The 15,837-nt window shown below is 35.0% G+C and overlaps 1 protein-coding gene across 1 annotated transcript; it reads right to left on the minus strand.

The window, feature by feature from the left end:
- Positions 1–772: 772 nt before the first annotated feature.
- Positions 773–14,564, minus strand: LOC144658705 (uncharacterized). Its single transcript, XM_078519180.1, has 3 exons — positions 14,504–14,564; positions 6,495–6,583; positions 773–1,096 (listed from the first exon to the last, which is right to left on the minus strand). The coding sequence occupies exons 1-3, from the start codon at positions 14,539–14,541 to the stop codon at positions 828–830; spliced, it is 396 nt and encodes a 131-aa protein (XP_078375306.1). The 5' UTR covers positions 14,542–14,564; the 3' UTR covers positions 773–827.
- Positions 14,565–15,837: the final 1,273 nt, after the last annotated feature.

A 15,837-nucleotide genomic window follows, 5' to 3' on the forward strand; every position in this document is an offset into this window, starting at 1 on the left:
TCAGTGACGTCATCAAACAGTTTCATGTCGACTGAGAATCTTGGTAGTTTTCATCTTTCTTTGCATTTCTCAATAACCAAATAAATTTTGGTAGGACTACAAAAGAATAATTTAACTTTAAAAAGCTCTACCTTAGCGTAGCGTGCTTTTTTTCCTAATAATTTACAATCTTATTTTCTGAAAGAGCTTTCCTTTCGTAGGCACCCTTAGTTTTCTTCAGCGTCGTCCCCCATGCATTTCGAGGCAGCAATAGCTTTTTTGATATATATTTTAAGTTAAGGAAACTGGCAGAAACTGCGTTTGAAATGAAAATAAAAAGGATACAAAAAATGCTTGAGATAGGTGTTACTACAATAACTACTTACGCACCGCCAATACGTTACATGGAAATGGCTTGATCGTAAACACATGTACATGTAAAAATTTACTGACGGCGTTGCGCTAAAATTTTGGCGTATTGGAAAGTTCTCTTAACACAGTATAAACAAACTATATTCGTCTTAATCTCAGGTTTATAAAACATTGTTATAATATATCCTGAAGTATATAAGTGAAACTGTACTCAGTAGACTCTCAGTGAACAAACTCATGTATGCAGTGAACAATGGTCCATCCGTTGAAAAAAAAAAGACGTCCTCAATAACCTATAAATATCCTCTCCAGCTCAGCTTATCTTATTTTCTTGGCTACACAGCGTTTCTCAAGAACAGTTTGCTGTGAACAATGTTCTGGTCAGCCTCGGAACTGAACTGTAGCCACAGATGATCTCGAATAAGGCATAATATACCATAATATAATAGGAATATGAAACAACTCAGCTATCACGCTTAAGAATTCCCCCACAATATAAATCGCATGGCAATGTTCGTGGCGATTCCAAGTAATGTAGCACCGATGAGAATTCTCCCACGACTGCTAATGGCAGTGTCTCGAGAGTAACTGATCTCCAAAGCGTCTCCTATGAACCGCAGTTCAGCAGCAACTTGATGGCATCTAGCTTGCATTTCATGCGTCAATCCAGCGCCATTTCCATTCCTTGTGGCCTGTAGTCTTTGGACCTCTTGATAACCCATTTTACTTCTCTTGTTTTCAAGTACTGGAAAACCAATATAAAGCAAAATGTTTGTAACAATCCACAAAAAAATCCAGTTTTATATTTCAAATTTAAATGAAAGCAAAGCGGATCTCTTCTCTGTTTAGCAGAAATACGTATTCTCTACTGAGGGTTTAGAACTAAGCTTTTGACTTTTTTAAGGTCTTGAAAATTGTATTATAATCAGTTAACTCATAAATTTGGGTGAGAAACATAAGGGTCATGTAGTTTGTTTTAAACGGAACTATATGGTGTGATGATGATATTCCTGCATGATCCAGCTTCAATTCTTCTTTTAGTGTAGTGTCTTATCTTCGAATGCATTGCTTTTCATTTAAGTAAGTTTTCATCAATTTAAAAGCTTTCACTTGGATCAAGTAAAGTTAAGGGAATGGCTGAGCTCCAGCTCGTTAAAAGAAGAGTTTATAGGTCTTAATAACCCGAAAACTAAATAAAATTAACACAAAATCCATCACGAACAGATCTAGAGGTGAGACAAAAAGCAATCGTTTACCTTCAGCCAAAATGTTTCCTTTTACAATTCACTGACCGCACTAAACACTTCAGTGGGGAAAATTGTTGCAATCGTCAAATAGTAGTATTTCAATGCCAAAAACTTTGTGAGCACGTTAAATCAGTTTTACTACCTCGAGCTACAAACAAATAAACAATTACGTTATATATTTTACGTACTTATAAGTATTTGAGGTCAGCGGTTTCCTTGGGAATTTGGCACCTCTAAACACGGCTTTCACACGCTTCTAACGAGTTTCTCACGCAACGTTCATCTTATTTCCGTGTATTGTTTGGCGTCTGCTTTAAGTTGCAGAGATCCAAATGTACAACAAGCTTAGTGTTGACGCTGTGTAGTATTTGCGGTTTAAACATGGCACACAACGTTTGCTAAGGTCTATCCTCTTTCTTTTCATGTGTAAAATTGTTTTTGATTTAATAATTTGCATCAATATATACAATAAATCAATTTCAATTGATGATAATTCTTTCTTTACCAAAAAACTTATATTCGAACAGTTCTGAATGTCTCTGCGTTTTAAATGACAGATAGATTTGATTTTACTGATCGAAAAAGGAAATCCAATAAATCACATCAAATGATAACTATTTTAAAGTTTATTCGCTGTCCATGCATGTAATAACAAGACCTATTTCCAGGGAAACGTGTGATTCGTGATCTGTAGCACTGAAGCACGCTCGAGTATGACACGAAAGGGTAAAAATGCCTTTTATAGCTGATATAAATACATGCAAATGATCTATTGAAAGAAGTGAAATATTCATTGAATGGACGTGCCGTTACTTTTAATTTCAGTATACTCGATTTCTAATTCAGTTTGTGGAATGGATTGGATAGTTTTTATTGACTTTAAGGCGGATGCAACCCATGGTGTACTAAAAAAAACAACTGGTGATATCTGTGACTTTGCTTTGTATTTTGTTGTTATATGTTTGGAATAAGAAAGAGCTTTGTATTTGAGGTAGACTTTACTTAAGCTAGAAAACATTAGAGGCTGAAGACGTCTTGTTTCCGTGCGGATAGCTGAGAGCTTTGGCTGCTGGTACCTGCACACGTCACTTAGATTGGTTCAGTTATTCGTTGTTTGTTTGTTCGAAATATGATCGTGCAATGTGTCCCAATGCACGAAAGCCTTAACTTGCTCTGCTGGTTTTATTTAACTGAGTGCTGTCCAAGTGTGCTGTTACTTTTCAGAGCTAGCCCTTACAAATTCGCGAATGGATATTCGTTTGTAAGGAGTGATAGCTAGAGAATAACTTATAGACGCAAACTGATGTTGAGGCAATATTCTAAGTTGTGACCACAAGCCGTGTGTTGTTATAGCTTAGCTTCATGTCACATTGAAGTATCTCAACAAGTATTGGTCAGTTGCTTTGAACAGGTCATTAAAACCCATTTTCTTTTATTTAAAATCAGAGCCACAAAGTAACGAGGTAGCTTTTCTGAAAACCAAATAAAAATAGAAAGGTTATTTCATAGTTAAATTGAAGAAAGCGGCTTCAACATTCCGCGCTGAAAATTAAAAGGTCAACTGTTTCTCCCGAGTTGGAAATTTTAATTACCCGCATTAATCGCCGTACACTTTCCTTAATGTTACATAGTTTGGAGAATTTTACAACATGCATCCTTTTGCTAATTCAGTGCTTTCCTTGTCTTTCTTACTTTTCTGCACGACCAAGTATAGAAAGGAGAAATTCGATGTTTATCACTCTTGAAAATTAGAGAAACGAAAACCATCACTGTCTTTCTCAACGTTCTTTTTCCATCATGGAGGCTCTGTGGCGTAATAGTTAGCACGTTGAACTCTGAATGGAGTGGTCCTGGATCAAGCGTTGACTCAAATGGGAGCCGGAGAACTTTAATCTGTGTAAAAATGCTGGGGGTATAACCTGCGATATACAAAGTTGTTTCATGCTACGGAAACCAGAATGTGCTCGGCGTGGGCCATTTGGCCCAAGTGCAGACCTCAGTATCTTAACAATATGGGGACCGTTCTAATTTGTTCCATTTAATCTTTGCAATTGCCTTTCCTCATGTGCTTGATGTTAGTTAGTCTGCGTAGCTGGCGGTATTGTTGGTTCTTAAAGCATGCACAAGCAACCGGCCCAGCGGCGAGTGGCTTGGGGAGGAGGAGTTGCGCCGCTCGTTGTCGCGACTTCGCTACTTGCTTGTGTGCGCTTTAACCCTTTGACACCCAAATTTTCCTCAAAAAAACGCGTTTTTTTAGCCGCTAAATTGAAATTTTGGTGCTACGGTCTGGAATTTACCTCAACTTTGCTAAAGAAGCACTTTCTTACACTTCAGCAACATTTTCATAAAGATTCTGTGTAAAAATGTACAATATTTTACTTTTTTTTTTTTTTTTTGCTGAACCGTTCCAAATATTTTTTTGCCCCTTTTGCTTCCTTTTTTTTCGCTTTCTTATTCTCGTTACTTTCTACTCTTCATATCCTATCTTTTGGCCAAAAACGTTTTGACATTATCAATGGAAAACCCTGAAAAGGGGACCTTGACCAATTACAGGTGTACTGGCCTGTTTAGCAACGATTTTGCACCAAAAATGGATTTTGTTTTTCTTTGATTAGCTCTGTCAGAATGCAACTGATATTCAAAATGAACAGTCCTGTAGAAAGGTCGATTCCAGCTCTATCAGATTCTTATCACGAAATTCCACTGACGTGCTAATTAATGACGTCACAATTGAATCAATTACTGCACCTCCAAATAGCGCCTGAATGCGCGTTTAGGAGTGAAAGGGTTAAACACAACAATACCGCCAGCTACGCAGGCTAGATGTTAGTTGCTTTATTAAATTTCATCGTCGTTCATTCCAAATCTTGGAAATCGCGAAGGTTAACAAGCCGATGTTGGACTTTTTCACTGACTTCCTTAGGATGACATATTTGCTTGCATAGAATACTTTCGTGAATCTTACAAATGAAGCAAAGCTCTTCTTCGCCAAGCATGTTTAACTTAATACTTTCTGCATGTTCCAGTTTCTTTTTCAGCCTGTTTATATTTCATGCTTTATTCCTCTTGATACTAGTATCATATTACACCATGATATTTTCTAATTTTGAAGAAAGAACATGATTATTTTTATCTGTGGCAAAGTTTAACTGTGGTTACCTGGAAATCGTATTAAAAACTGTGCAAGTTGGCGAACTTGGCTACTCGACCAACCGTTTGGGCGTTTGACATCGTATGGGTCCGTCGATGTCCTTAACGTGTCTGAAGATTAATGAACGTTTTATAAATTTATCTGTACCCCGGCGCCAATTTTAATACATTTAGAATAAGACGAAAAACTACCGAAAATACTAATATTCGAATTTTACGGCTCGAAACAAGATTTCCATGCATTGTTGGACAAGAATTTTAAATTATATCTCGCTTCTAGATCTATCGGCGTTAAATAAGACGCGCGTATGACACAAAAACGAAATTAAATTAAATCAATTTTTTTATCTTAGCTGAAAACTCTTTAATGGATGCAGCACTCCTGCAAGACTCCTTTTCAAATACACTTTGCTCTGGATAACCCATTCAGAGTTCTTGATACGGGGGTGGGTTGTACGGGAATCGAGTGAATTTGAGTTTGATATTCTTCAGTTTACGGTCTTTATCTCCACAAGCTAGACCGTTTTGACGGTCGACGGTAAAAGTAATAATTAAGGAGAACCTTATTTCAGCAGAGGTTTATTCTCATTTCAGGCAGTGAAGTTTCCTGGGCGGGGAAGTAATAAATGTTTCCTTATTTGTCATTTTCGTTAAGACGGAGGTAAAAATGAGCCTTTAGCATACAATATTTTGCAATACCGAAGGAAAAAAGCTTAGCTTTGACTTACCTATCAGTCGGATAACTCGCGTGTTAGATTTGAGATTTTTAGTTTTTCGAGAGCGTCCATTATGGTACTACATTGAGTTATCGAAGTGAGTTCTTTCTTATTTAAAAATCTCCAATATATATACTCGAATAGAACTAAAGCAATTGTTCGATAAACTTTACGTGATTCAATTTTTGATTTCGCTTTTAATACAACCTTTCTTATCTCTTGGATTGTGACAAAAGAGTTGATCAAATCAGATTGAAATCCAAGAGTTTATCTCTACTTTTGAGCCGTGCTGACCACAAAAAGCTTTTAAATCATCAAGAAATTCTCACTTAAATCTGTTAATACAAGTTTAATGGCACCATTTGGGAGGAGTAGTGTAATTTATTTTAATGCCTAGATTATTATTATCTTCCCAAAAATGTATGTTCCTGCATTTGGTGACATTTTTTAAGCAACCAAATATCGTGATTAAGTAATAAATAAGTGACTAAAGAGATTCCTTTTAGCAGGCATTTAAAATTACTTTTGTACCCAGTTGTTGATATTTTATTTGCTAGCGATAAATTTCATTTTAGTGTTAAACGTAACTTAAGTTTTGAGAGATTTGAAAAGATTTCCAAGGCAAGCAGCGCATGCGTGATTGACATACTTCTTATGTTAAGTCAGTATCTTATATTACGCCATTTTAATTACGCCATTTACATTGCGATGGCGTAATAGTTTTAGAAGCATTTGGTTGGCTGATGGATCGTGCATTAGTGTTTCCACATTTCACCATATTTTTACTATTCGACAAATGTTCTTTTACATTTTCTGGCAAGAAAACAATCAAATTATACAAAACTATCGAAGCAACTGTTTTTTTTTTTTTCGGGTTTTCAACACAACCTGTTTTATTTTTACTTGTTTAAAGATGTGTTATGCTTGTCATCAAAATAAAGCAAATTCCGCCTAACAAGTAAAAATAACCGAGTTTCTTAAAGTGAAATTCATTTAATGAGACGTAAGTACATGTATCCGTTTTTCTAACCTGGTTTTTCCGTGTCTCGCTGGATCTGAATTTGTATGCGTGATATCAGAAATCCCGAGCCTTCCGTCTGGTCAAGTGCATGATTGTATCTATAGTTCAAAGTAAAAACGAGATAAATTTAGCTTCTTGGCAAGTCAGTAAACACACTTAGACCGCATAAATAGTTCTTCAATGGCCAATACGATGATGACATGTCTCTTGGAAACAAATAGACAGAAAGTAACGATGTTATGTTATGTTAAGTTAACTTGAACATGTTTCCTTAAAATGACCAGCATGATGCAACATTTTAAAGCGTTTACGGAAAAAATATATCATTCCCATGTTATTTATTACACATTACAGCCTTTATCGTAAGCCTTTCGTGACCAAGTTGTTTATTGCTCTTGAATGAGTCACTTTGTCTCACTTTTTCAGAAGACAAAAACATCACAGAAGCTATCAGCATTAAATTATAGCAGTAGTAAGAGCACGCAAACAAATTTTTTTTTTTTTTCTTGTACCGTGCAAACAAAACGAAAAACGTAACTTTTTTCTCTCCAGAATGATCACATACATCACAATGAATTCACATACGCCGGCCGGGTTTTTTTAGTCAACGGCCTAAATTTATATCATCGCCTGCAGTTAAAATATATTAAAACAAAAAGACAATAATTTGGCAAGAGCATTTTTTAGTACTTAAGTAAAGTCACGACACGATAGCATAACAATTATTATGTAAAACATTTTGATATTCCACTATCAACTATCACAACTAAGTCATTTTTTCTTGCAATCCGCCATGACCCATTTTTTCATCTATAAAATTCCAAAATCAGTCTACAACTTTACTTGATATTTATAGTTCACATTAGCCTTCATACATTATTCCGGGAAGTTACACTGAACTCTACTGAGAAGTGATATAAATGTGTTTACGCATGTTGCTTGTAGGTGATAACAATGGTGAGCATTTCTTGATGATTTCTGTATCAAATTTCTTTTTCCATGGTACTTTTTTTTACTTCGAAGCCGCCATTCTAGCACGCAAATTCGCCATTCTAGCACGCAAATTCTATAATTTTCGTATTGTTGTAGCTAAAATAACTTGGTTTACTCAAATTCTTCTCTCCTGATCAGTGTATTTATTCTTGCGACATGCATGAGTGACTTGCCAGTGAGACGTCGAGGAGAAGTAAAAGTTTGATCACTGCAATGAAATATTTTATTACAGTAAACAATCGCCTGATCACGCAACGAAGCTTGGATGATTTAGATCCTCACTCGCGAATACTTAACAAGAAAAAGACGTTAATTATGATAGTATAGCGTACTGAAAGCTGCTTTACAATATCATTTCCTTTATTGTGAAGTGTAATCGTAATTATTTCCCACAGAAGTACCTCTTGTCGACCACAATTCTTGAGAAAGAAGACAAAAGTGTCAGCTTTTTCCCGATATGTCAATCATGCTTATTGGTGGCACGCAAATTTAACAGCATCTGGTTTTTTAAGTTTGTTTTATCTTATTTACTCTTCTAAGTAATAGCTGTCGTTATCTAAACATTGATTGAAAGTTGATTTTGGGTTTCTTTATATAATTTTTCTCAATAACCAGTTCTTATTCACTGTTCACCGGTCAGATTTTCTTCCAAATAAAAATAAAAAACAAGAGAATTTGTCAGGATAAATTTGTTGACAAAAAATGTTAGAGTGGTCCGCACGTTTCATCAAGAGATGTAAGACATGTAATCCATTGACAGTAGATTTATTTTTAGGGTAGAAGACTTTTATTTCTTTCTTTTAAAGATGGGATAAATACTAAGCGATAAAAAATGACAATGCCAAGATCTAAACCAAAATTTGCAACAATTTATGGGTTTAGTTTTTACCATATATTAAACCAAGTTCTGAAGACAAGTGAAAACGCTGGTTAGAATGAGTCACTCTTGTTTAGCATTAATAATTGTTGGGTTTTGAGGTGATTTGTTTTCACAGTGCCGTTGCTTCAAGACAAGCCTCAAGCTGACATTCTTTACAAAGAGGGGGAGACTCCAGTGCAGTTTAATAATTTTATTTTCATTTTTAAATCTACAATTCCATAAAAATTGTATAGTCGCTTTGTACAAACGGCTAGTATATTTGTAACTTTATATTATTTTTAACATTAAATTACTTTTAGTGTTTTTTTTTTATTTAAATAACCCAGCTTACGCGTGAACCATAACTCGAAATCTTTTTTCACTTATATTACTCGGCGGAAATTAATATGGTTTACTAAACGCGTGGTTATCTTATGGTCAATTTGTGGTTATTGGTCGTCATACCTTGATAGAAACGACAGGTATTATTTTCCAAAAATAACTCCTATACTGAGTACAACGCATGGATCGATAAACTCAATCAATGCCGCCCGTTCATAATTTCTAGCGTATTTGCGTTAAAGATATTTATGTTTTCGCCTTCACTTTGAGGTAAGGAGCAGCATGCCTTTGCTTGCCTCATATTCCTCAGTGCGTGATGTTTTTCGTGTTCGTGACTGAAGTCAGCTTGTCACAAGATAATTGAAAATATTGCACAGCTATGCATCTAATGATAGAGTTGTCACGAACAACACTGAAGGCCGAAAATAATATTTCTCCCCATACACACTGGGTAGTCATGATCAGTTGTTTCGACCAAGCAGTTCCGTAACATATTGCAAAAAAATCGCTGTAGCAACTTCGATTAGGTTTGGTCCAAGTCTTTCATGATTTTGTCCAACGTCATGAAGTGGACGAAAGTATCGGTTGTTGAGCGTATCTCCCAAGCACCTCAACTCTCTTGCAACCTGTCGACATCGTGTCTTCATTTGATCGGTTAGTTCAACATTTGAGTCAAGTCCGCTTGCTTCGCTACGAAGAGCGTGTCGCGTTATCATCATGTTCAGTCAGAAACAAGAGAGGTCTTGATCAGAAGTGAATACAGCTGTGACTGATGTAGTTGGCTCTGTTGGCTCAGTTGATAATCTCTGTCGTAGAAACACTAAAACAAAAACAAGACAAAAACATCTTCAATCAACTGTTCATTGTTTTACAATATCAAAACTTTTAACTTGATTTTTTATCTTGTTAAACGTATAATACGTCTAAAAGCTTATTAACCGTCAAGATATGCGATAAATAAGGACAATTTGACAGGCATATTATTCCTTCAAGATAAATCCAGCTAATTGTCAAGCAAGCTTGATATTGTTGCTACAATGAAATAATAGAAACTAAGGATAAAAAGAAATGCCTAACAGTCAACAAGGAGTAATATTATTTTTATATAGAAAACTAGCAGAGTTGATAAATACATTATTCACAGAAACACCACAGCTAAAAACAAGCGGCTGTTATTGAGTTTATCCATCTCTCAGTGGCTTTACACCAAACCGTTTCTTTAGGCTCGTACGCGTGTCAGTTTAAAAACGCCGCTAAGTAACAAATGTTTCTCGTACTTTAAAAGATAAAAATAGTACAATCGTCATAATAGTTTTTTTAAGTGTGCTACATAAAAGACTTTAGAAAACCAATATAACTCGATAAAAATGTTAAATATTAGTGCCAAAATCCTTATAAAAAATTCTTGTCGATGCGCGCATCTAAGCAATAATTTCCAGTTCAGTCGGGTTTAGTGTGTAGAAAAAAAACTGATTTCAGACAAAACATTATCATTGTTGTCACACGCTATTGTTGTCTTAGCACGAACGAGTCCCAATTTGTTTGCAATAAGAAATGCAGAAAGTAGAACAAAACCCTGAAAGAAAAGATACGTTGGGGAAATCTTTGAGCCGAGAAAAATAATCACGGTTTAACTTACAGTCGCGAGGCCGATAAGCAATAAGTTTTTGAATTCACGGAAATGAACCCTACGCAAAGAAATTTTCTTATTTTAAGCTATTAACCGTCACTTTCCTCTGTGCAATGCTCTGTTAAACTGTTTATCGTGTTTAAATCATCGAACAGCCAGAGCACCTGCCGACTGGTTTGTAAACTGATTAAATAACTAGACAAACTGCCCGGCGCCTACTTTTATGGCAGTATCTCTCTTATTTGCATCTTCATATAACAGCGTGTTTGGCCATTGCCTAGTCTTAAGAAACTTTATCTCCATTCATATCTTTAAGGTCTGTCAGTGAACAATAAATAAATATTGATTGGACCTACGTGACTAACCTTTTAGTGATAACCTGACCTTGGTAACAGCGGGTTTTGCTTTTTACCCAATCACAGTTCTCGATTTTTATTTATTTTTTAAAAAAGAGCTCCTTATTAGGCAAGTTTTCAATCTTTTGATACAACTAACCTTCCATAAAAATCAAAACTTAACTTCCTTGAGGAAGTATGAAATCTCTAAGTAAATTATTTTTTAATTTTACCCTATCTTCTCAAGGTTGAAAATTAATTGGACCTGAATCTTGCTTTTGGTGTCGTTTACGTCTTTAGGATTCACATGTGAGTGTTGGAATACTTTTGCAATTTATCCGAGGCACATGCCATTTTTAACAAAAAAAAAGATAATTCAATGGACAGTTAAATAAACGCACGTGTAAATTTCTTCAATTAAAATTACTACATTTGTTTTGAAACGTCCTAAAATCATGTGTAAGAAATGGAAGATAAATGAATAGAAAACCAACCACTTCTTCCAGCTCACTCGACAATACCTCTTTTTCCTTTTCGTCCTTAATGTTGACATATATTGAAAATCTCATTTCAGGTCTCCACATATATTTTATAGGACGGTGGGAGTATTTGAGAATTCATCAGTTTTCTTTACCGGTAAAGTTCGTTATTTTGTTTTTGTTATTCTCATAATGCCGCTGCTTGCCTGACTTCGTATTATTATTTTCACCGTTATAGAAATAAAAATGAAGTTTAGATATCCATCGAACTCTGTCGAACTCACTGTCTATGCAATTGGGCTCACCGAGGAAGAAAATTTGAATGACTTAAAAGTTCGTATAAACAAATTTAGCATTTCTATTTGAATCCTTATTTCAAGTCATCTAGACATTTGACAATATTTGCCGTTGTCTAGTACTTAACATTGATGTCCATGTTTGTTGAATTTTGTGTTAAACAAAGATAAGAATAAAAATGGTGTATTCTAAACTATACTAGTACTGTTAACAATCATTGCAATTACCTGGCTTGATATAGTTTTCCTGTTGGCGCGGGCGTTTCAACAAGGTCAGTTCGCTAAACACACGATATATCAATACGAACACTTTCTGGATATACACTATCTTGTTCTCGCTTTGGGCGATACTCAATTAATAAATGTCCGTGATTTCGCGTACTCCCACACAAAGCGTGCAAAGCGTGGAGATGGAATAGCGTGATCTGTTACAGGTGACCACTGGTTACGGCTCATGTGATTCCTTGTTGTGTGACGAATATGATGGTCGTTCATTTATTTATAAACCATCCATCAGAAGCGTGGTAACTGAAGCTGATAATTTAACATGGCTTATGAACTAGGTCCCTCGTGTTTTGTACTTTCAACTATGGCTTTTTGTACTGTGCAAAGTTACGTTTTGTGCTAGCTACCATTGCTGGTAATTATTGTTTTAATTTGGCTTGATTCTTAAATACTGTATTGTTACTTATTTTCGCGGGACTTAATTTTCGCGATTTCTATAATCACGAATTAAAGACCCGCGAAAATTTTCTTACGTTTCTGACGTATTTTAATCGTTTTACTTTTTTTGCCCACGCGAAAATTAAGTCCGCGAAATATGGCTCCATTTTGGAAAAAGCCCGGAAAATAAGTAACAATAAGGTATACGAGAACCGTCTACCAATCTATCTGACGTATTTACTACAGGAAAGTTAAATAGTTTTAGTGTGGCTGTTATGTGTTTTATTCTTACAATAAAAACATTTACATTGACTCATGGACCTTAAAAAAACATTTTAAGTTGCAGTTCTTTTTCTTTTTTCCGTAATATTACATAATTCTGGTAGAGAATTTCTTCAAACAATGTAATATGCTCTTAGCAAAACAAATATCAGAAATATGCACTTTCCCGCCTACGTGTGTCTTAAAAGTAGCGTGTTATTCGTCTGCAGGAGAAGAAAGCGAGACGCGCTTGACGTCACTAAAGCACCCTATTGGGATATTTAGATAAACACATTACCAAGTAATACTTTTCATCCCGCGTGTCTGCAATGTGGCGCCCCGTGACCAGCCCGTGGGGAAACTTTAAAGATTGGCTTGATATGACGTCATTACACTGAAATTGTTGCAGATAGGTTATACAGTAGAAAAGAATCTTCGATTTCTATCCGGGTTTTGTTGAGCTAAAGTGAATTCTAAATTCATTCAGGGGGAGCCTTGTAAAAAGTAAATTGCTTTCTGTGGAAAAGAAAAGCCGCAAATTATAAAACTTTAATAAGTTGAGCATAAATTGTCATAAATTTGCAATTTCAGATAACAAATTACTTAAATCCTGCTTTATTGGTACGTTCAATTACGTAGGATTTTGTTAATGTGTTTTGACAATATTCTTTTGGAGCATTTTGATAATCTAATCATAAGCCTCTTTGTAAATGCACACCACAGTCATTGATAAAGTTACGTATCGGATTCTGAAGGTTATTCTGGTGAGATTACTGTTGTCATGTGCCGCGCCTCTAGTGATTAAGCAATATTAGCCTCCCCACCTTCCTAACCATTACACCATGTAAAATGCATGCAAGGTGCCTTTCTGAAATAAAGTGTTAAAAAAGACAAACAAACAATGAAAATAGTGTCTGAAGTCTAGGAACGTAATCGTTCATTGTCGCTGATTTATTATATACCAAGCAATAAATGTAAACGATCTGTTAAATTCATATTTCTATCATTGCAACATAAGTTGTTTTATACGGTTTGTTTCCTTGAAAAATTTAAACCGATTATGTTTTGTCTATATTTTTAACGGGAAGTTTTTTTTATTTGGAAAGTTTTCTGCAAAAATGAAATTATTTTCAACCTAGCATTTTCCCTCCTTTTCATTTTCTCGATTTAACGGACCGTCTCTTAATATTCAAAATAGTTTTGTTTTTGTTTGCTTCTAATTTGGCTATTACTTGTTTTTATTTTTTTCTACTTAATCACTGAATCAAAAAGGTTTTATTTTAGCGGCCCGGAAATCTTGTGAATTTCATTTAAAATCGTGGGAGAGGTAATTAATGTAAGAACCATTTGGTTTTGTTCAGTGAATATTTCCTTTCAAGTTATCTCCGACCATTGACACTGATATGATGCGATATATATATCATGGTAACATTTTTCAAATAAATTTGCACCTGTAATGGACACTTTTAATGGTTATGAATATTTTAGGTAATTACCCTAGCGAAACGCGATCAAGCCTCAGTAAATTTTGAGCCATCCCATGTGATGTCTTATATTTTACAATTTTCGTAGCTTAGTCAAGTGTGTACATGCATCATCAAAACATTTTCTTTCATCTGAATGCTTGACTTCCTGTGTCTTTTCCTTTACACCGGCTTTGTTGAGCTCGGCATTCAGTACAAGCTCAAGAGAGTTATTCTCCTTGCTAACTGCCATATATCTATTCACATTTTCGATATAAGAATGTCCTGTTAAATTAACCGACCACGATAGTTGATTATATCATATATTCTCTTTACCTATCTCCTTGACAATGCATTGATATTGTTAGGTGAAATAAGATGTTGGTCATTCTTGCAAATCTAACGGTTAAGCCTCTGCCATTTTTCCAGAGGTGTGTTGCTATGTTCTTGGTGATAGCAATTTCCTATATATGAATATAACTTTGATCTTGTTTTACTATTTACAAAAAATGAAGATCCAGAAAATGCAGTCTGTGATGTAAAGGTGCTGAGTATGTATCTAGGTTATTCAAAGAGATAACCTTATCATTCACCTACTCATACACTTCGTGTACAGTGATCAGCTGGAAACTATAAAGTCAGATATTTTTTTTGATCTGTGGCTGCAAGTAGTCAATTGAAATAAAAAAAGAATTACCTCAAGGTATTTTCAGAGAAGGTTGGTCCGCTTTGCATGCACCCCCGCCTCGACTGCCAGTGAGAAACGCCGGCCGGAAGAAACGCTTGGATTGTTCACAACAAGACGACAAACTAATATTGGACGAATGCGGCAAAACTGTAAAGTTTTACGTCGCTTAATTTCTTGATAAGATGTGGTTGTTTTAATCTTCTTTTTCCTCTCCTACTGTGCGTATGCTAAGCCAAAGGACAAATATTGGTTTGAAATTGGCCACACGCGGTGGTCGGCAAGATAACCTTTTAAAACAAAGAAAGGACTATTACCATAAAAAAGAAACAAATGGCGCTGAGCCCTCATAAAAGTTGATAATTAGCCAGCAATTTCGTTTCTCTCCTGTAATCTCCATTTCGCTTTACGCCGCAAAACAAATTGTTTTGAATATTTTTAAGCCAATTAATAATCTTGTTATTATGTTTGCCTCCATTAAGAAGATGATGTTATAGTTACACTTATGTTTCCTTGGTGAATATGCAGTAAATTTTCAGCTCAAGTGAATCTACGAGAACAAATAGTACATTTTTCCAAAGCACTATCTTGATTTTAACTTGGCATACTTATTTTCGGTGTATATTAAATATCCAAAAAAAAAATGCAAAATTTGTAATTGCTTTTCTAAATAGATTATTTACGTCGGTTTCAAATTTTGTTTTTTCTTAAAATACAAAAAAGCAAACTATGGGCATGCACACTAATTTGATCGGTGTAAAGTCGGAAGCTTCTGGAACTGTATAAAATATAGAAATAATAAAATATAATATTTGCCGAGATAGCCAATTTGATAATCGATGTTTATGTTAAAAGCGCTGAAATAAAAAAATAATAATTCCTTTTTTTCCTTGTTTTGAAATGATAACAATGGTTTAATTATTTGTATACATAACAGATCAGCAAAATTGGTGCAAAATTGACGTGTGCGGTAAATACAAAGGATTCTAGCTCTTAACAACTCTGAATTTTGAATAAATATTGCCTAAAAGTGAAATGTTATCGCCATTTGGGGCGGGAAAAATTGGTCTCGGTATATGATGAGTTTTTTTTTATCTTGAAATAACAAACTTAAATTTGAACCGAACATTGTTTTGGCTTAGGGTGCACTATTTCAACTGATAAAGATTTTGAAAACAGTTTCCAAACGTTTGGAAGATATTAATTAAAATGGATTATTTCAAAATAGTTTATAAAGAAAGCGCACGTGGTCGACTTGTAGGGCCAAATTTGACTCCACAAGTAATGAACAATTCGTTTCTCTCTACGATAACAATACATGGGAAGGCCAAGAAGACAGCTGAAGA

This window comes from Oculina patagonica, chromosome 6, assembly GCF_052425735.1.
Source record: "Oculina patagonica isolate OP01 chromosome 6, crgOcupat, whole genome shotgun sequence".
Classification (NCBI taxonomy): domain Eukaryota; kingdom Metazoa; phylum Cnidaria; class Anthozoa; order Scleractinia; family Oculinidae; genus Oculina; species Oculina patagonica.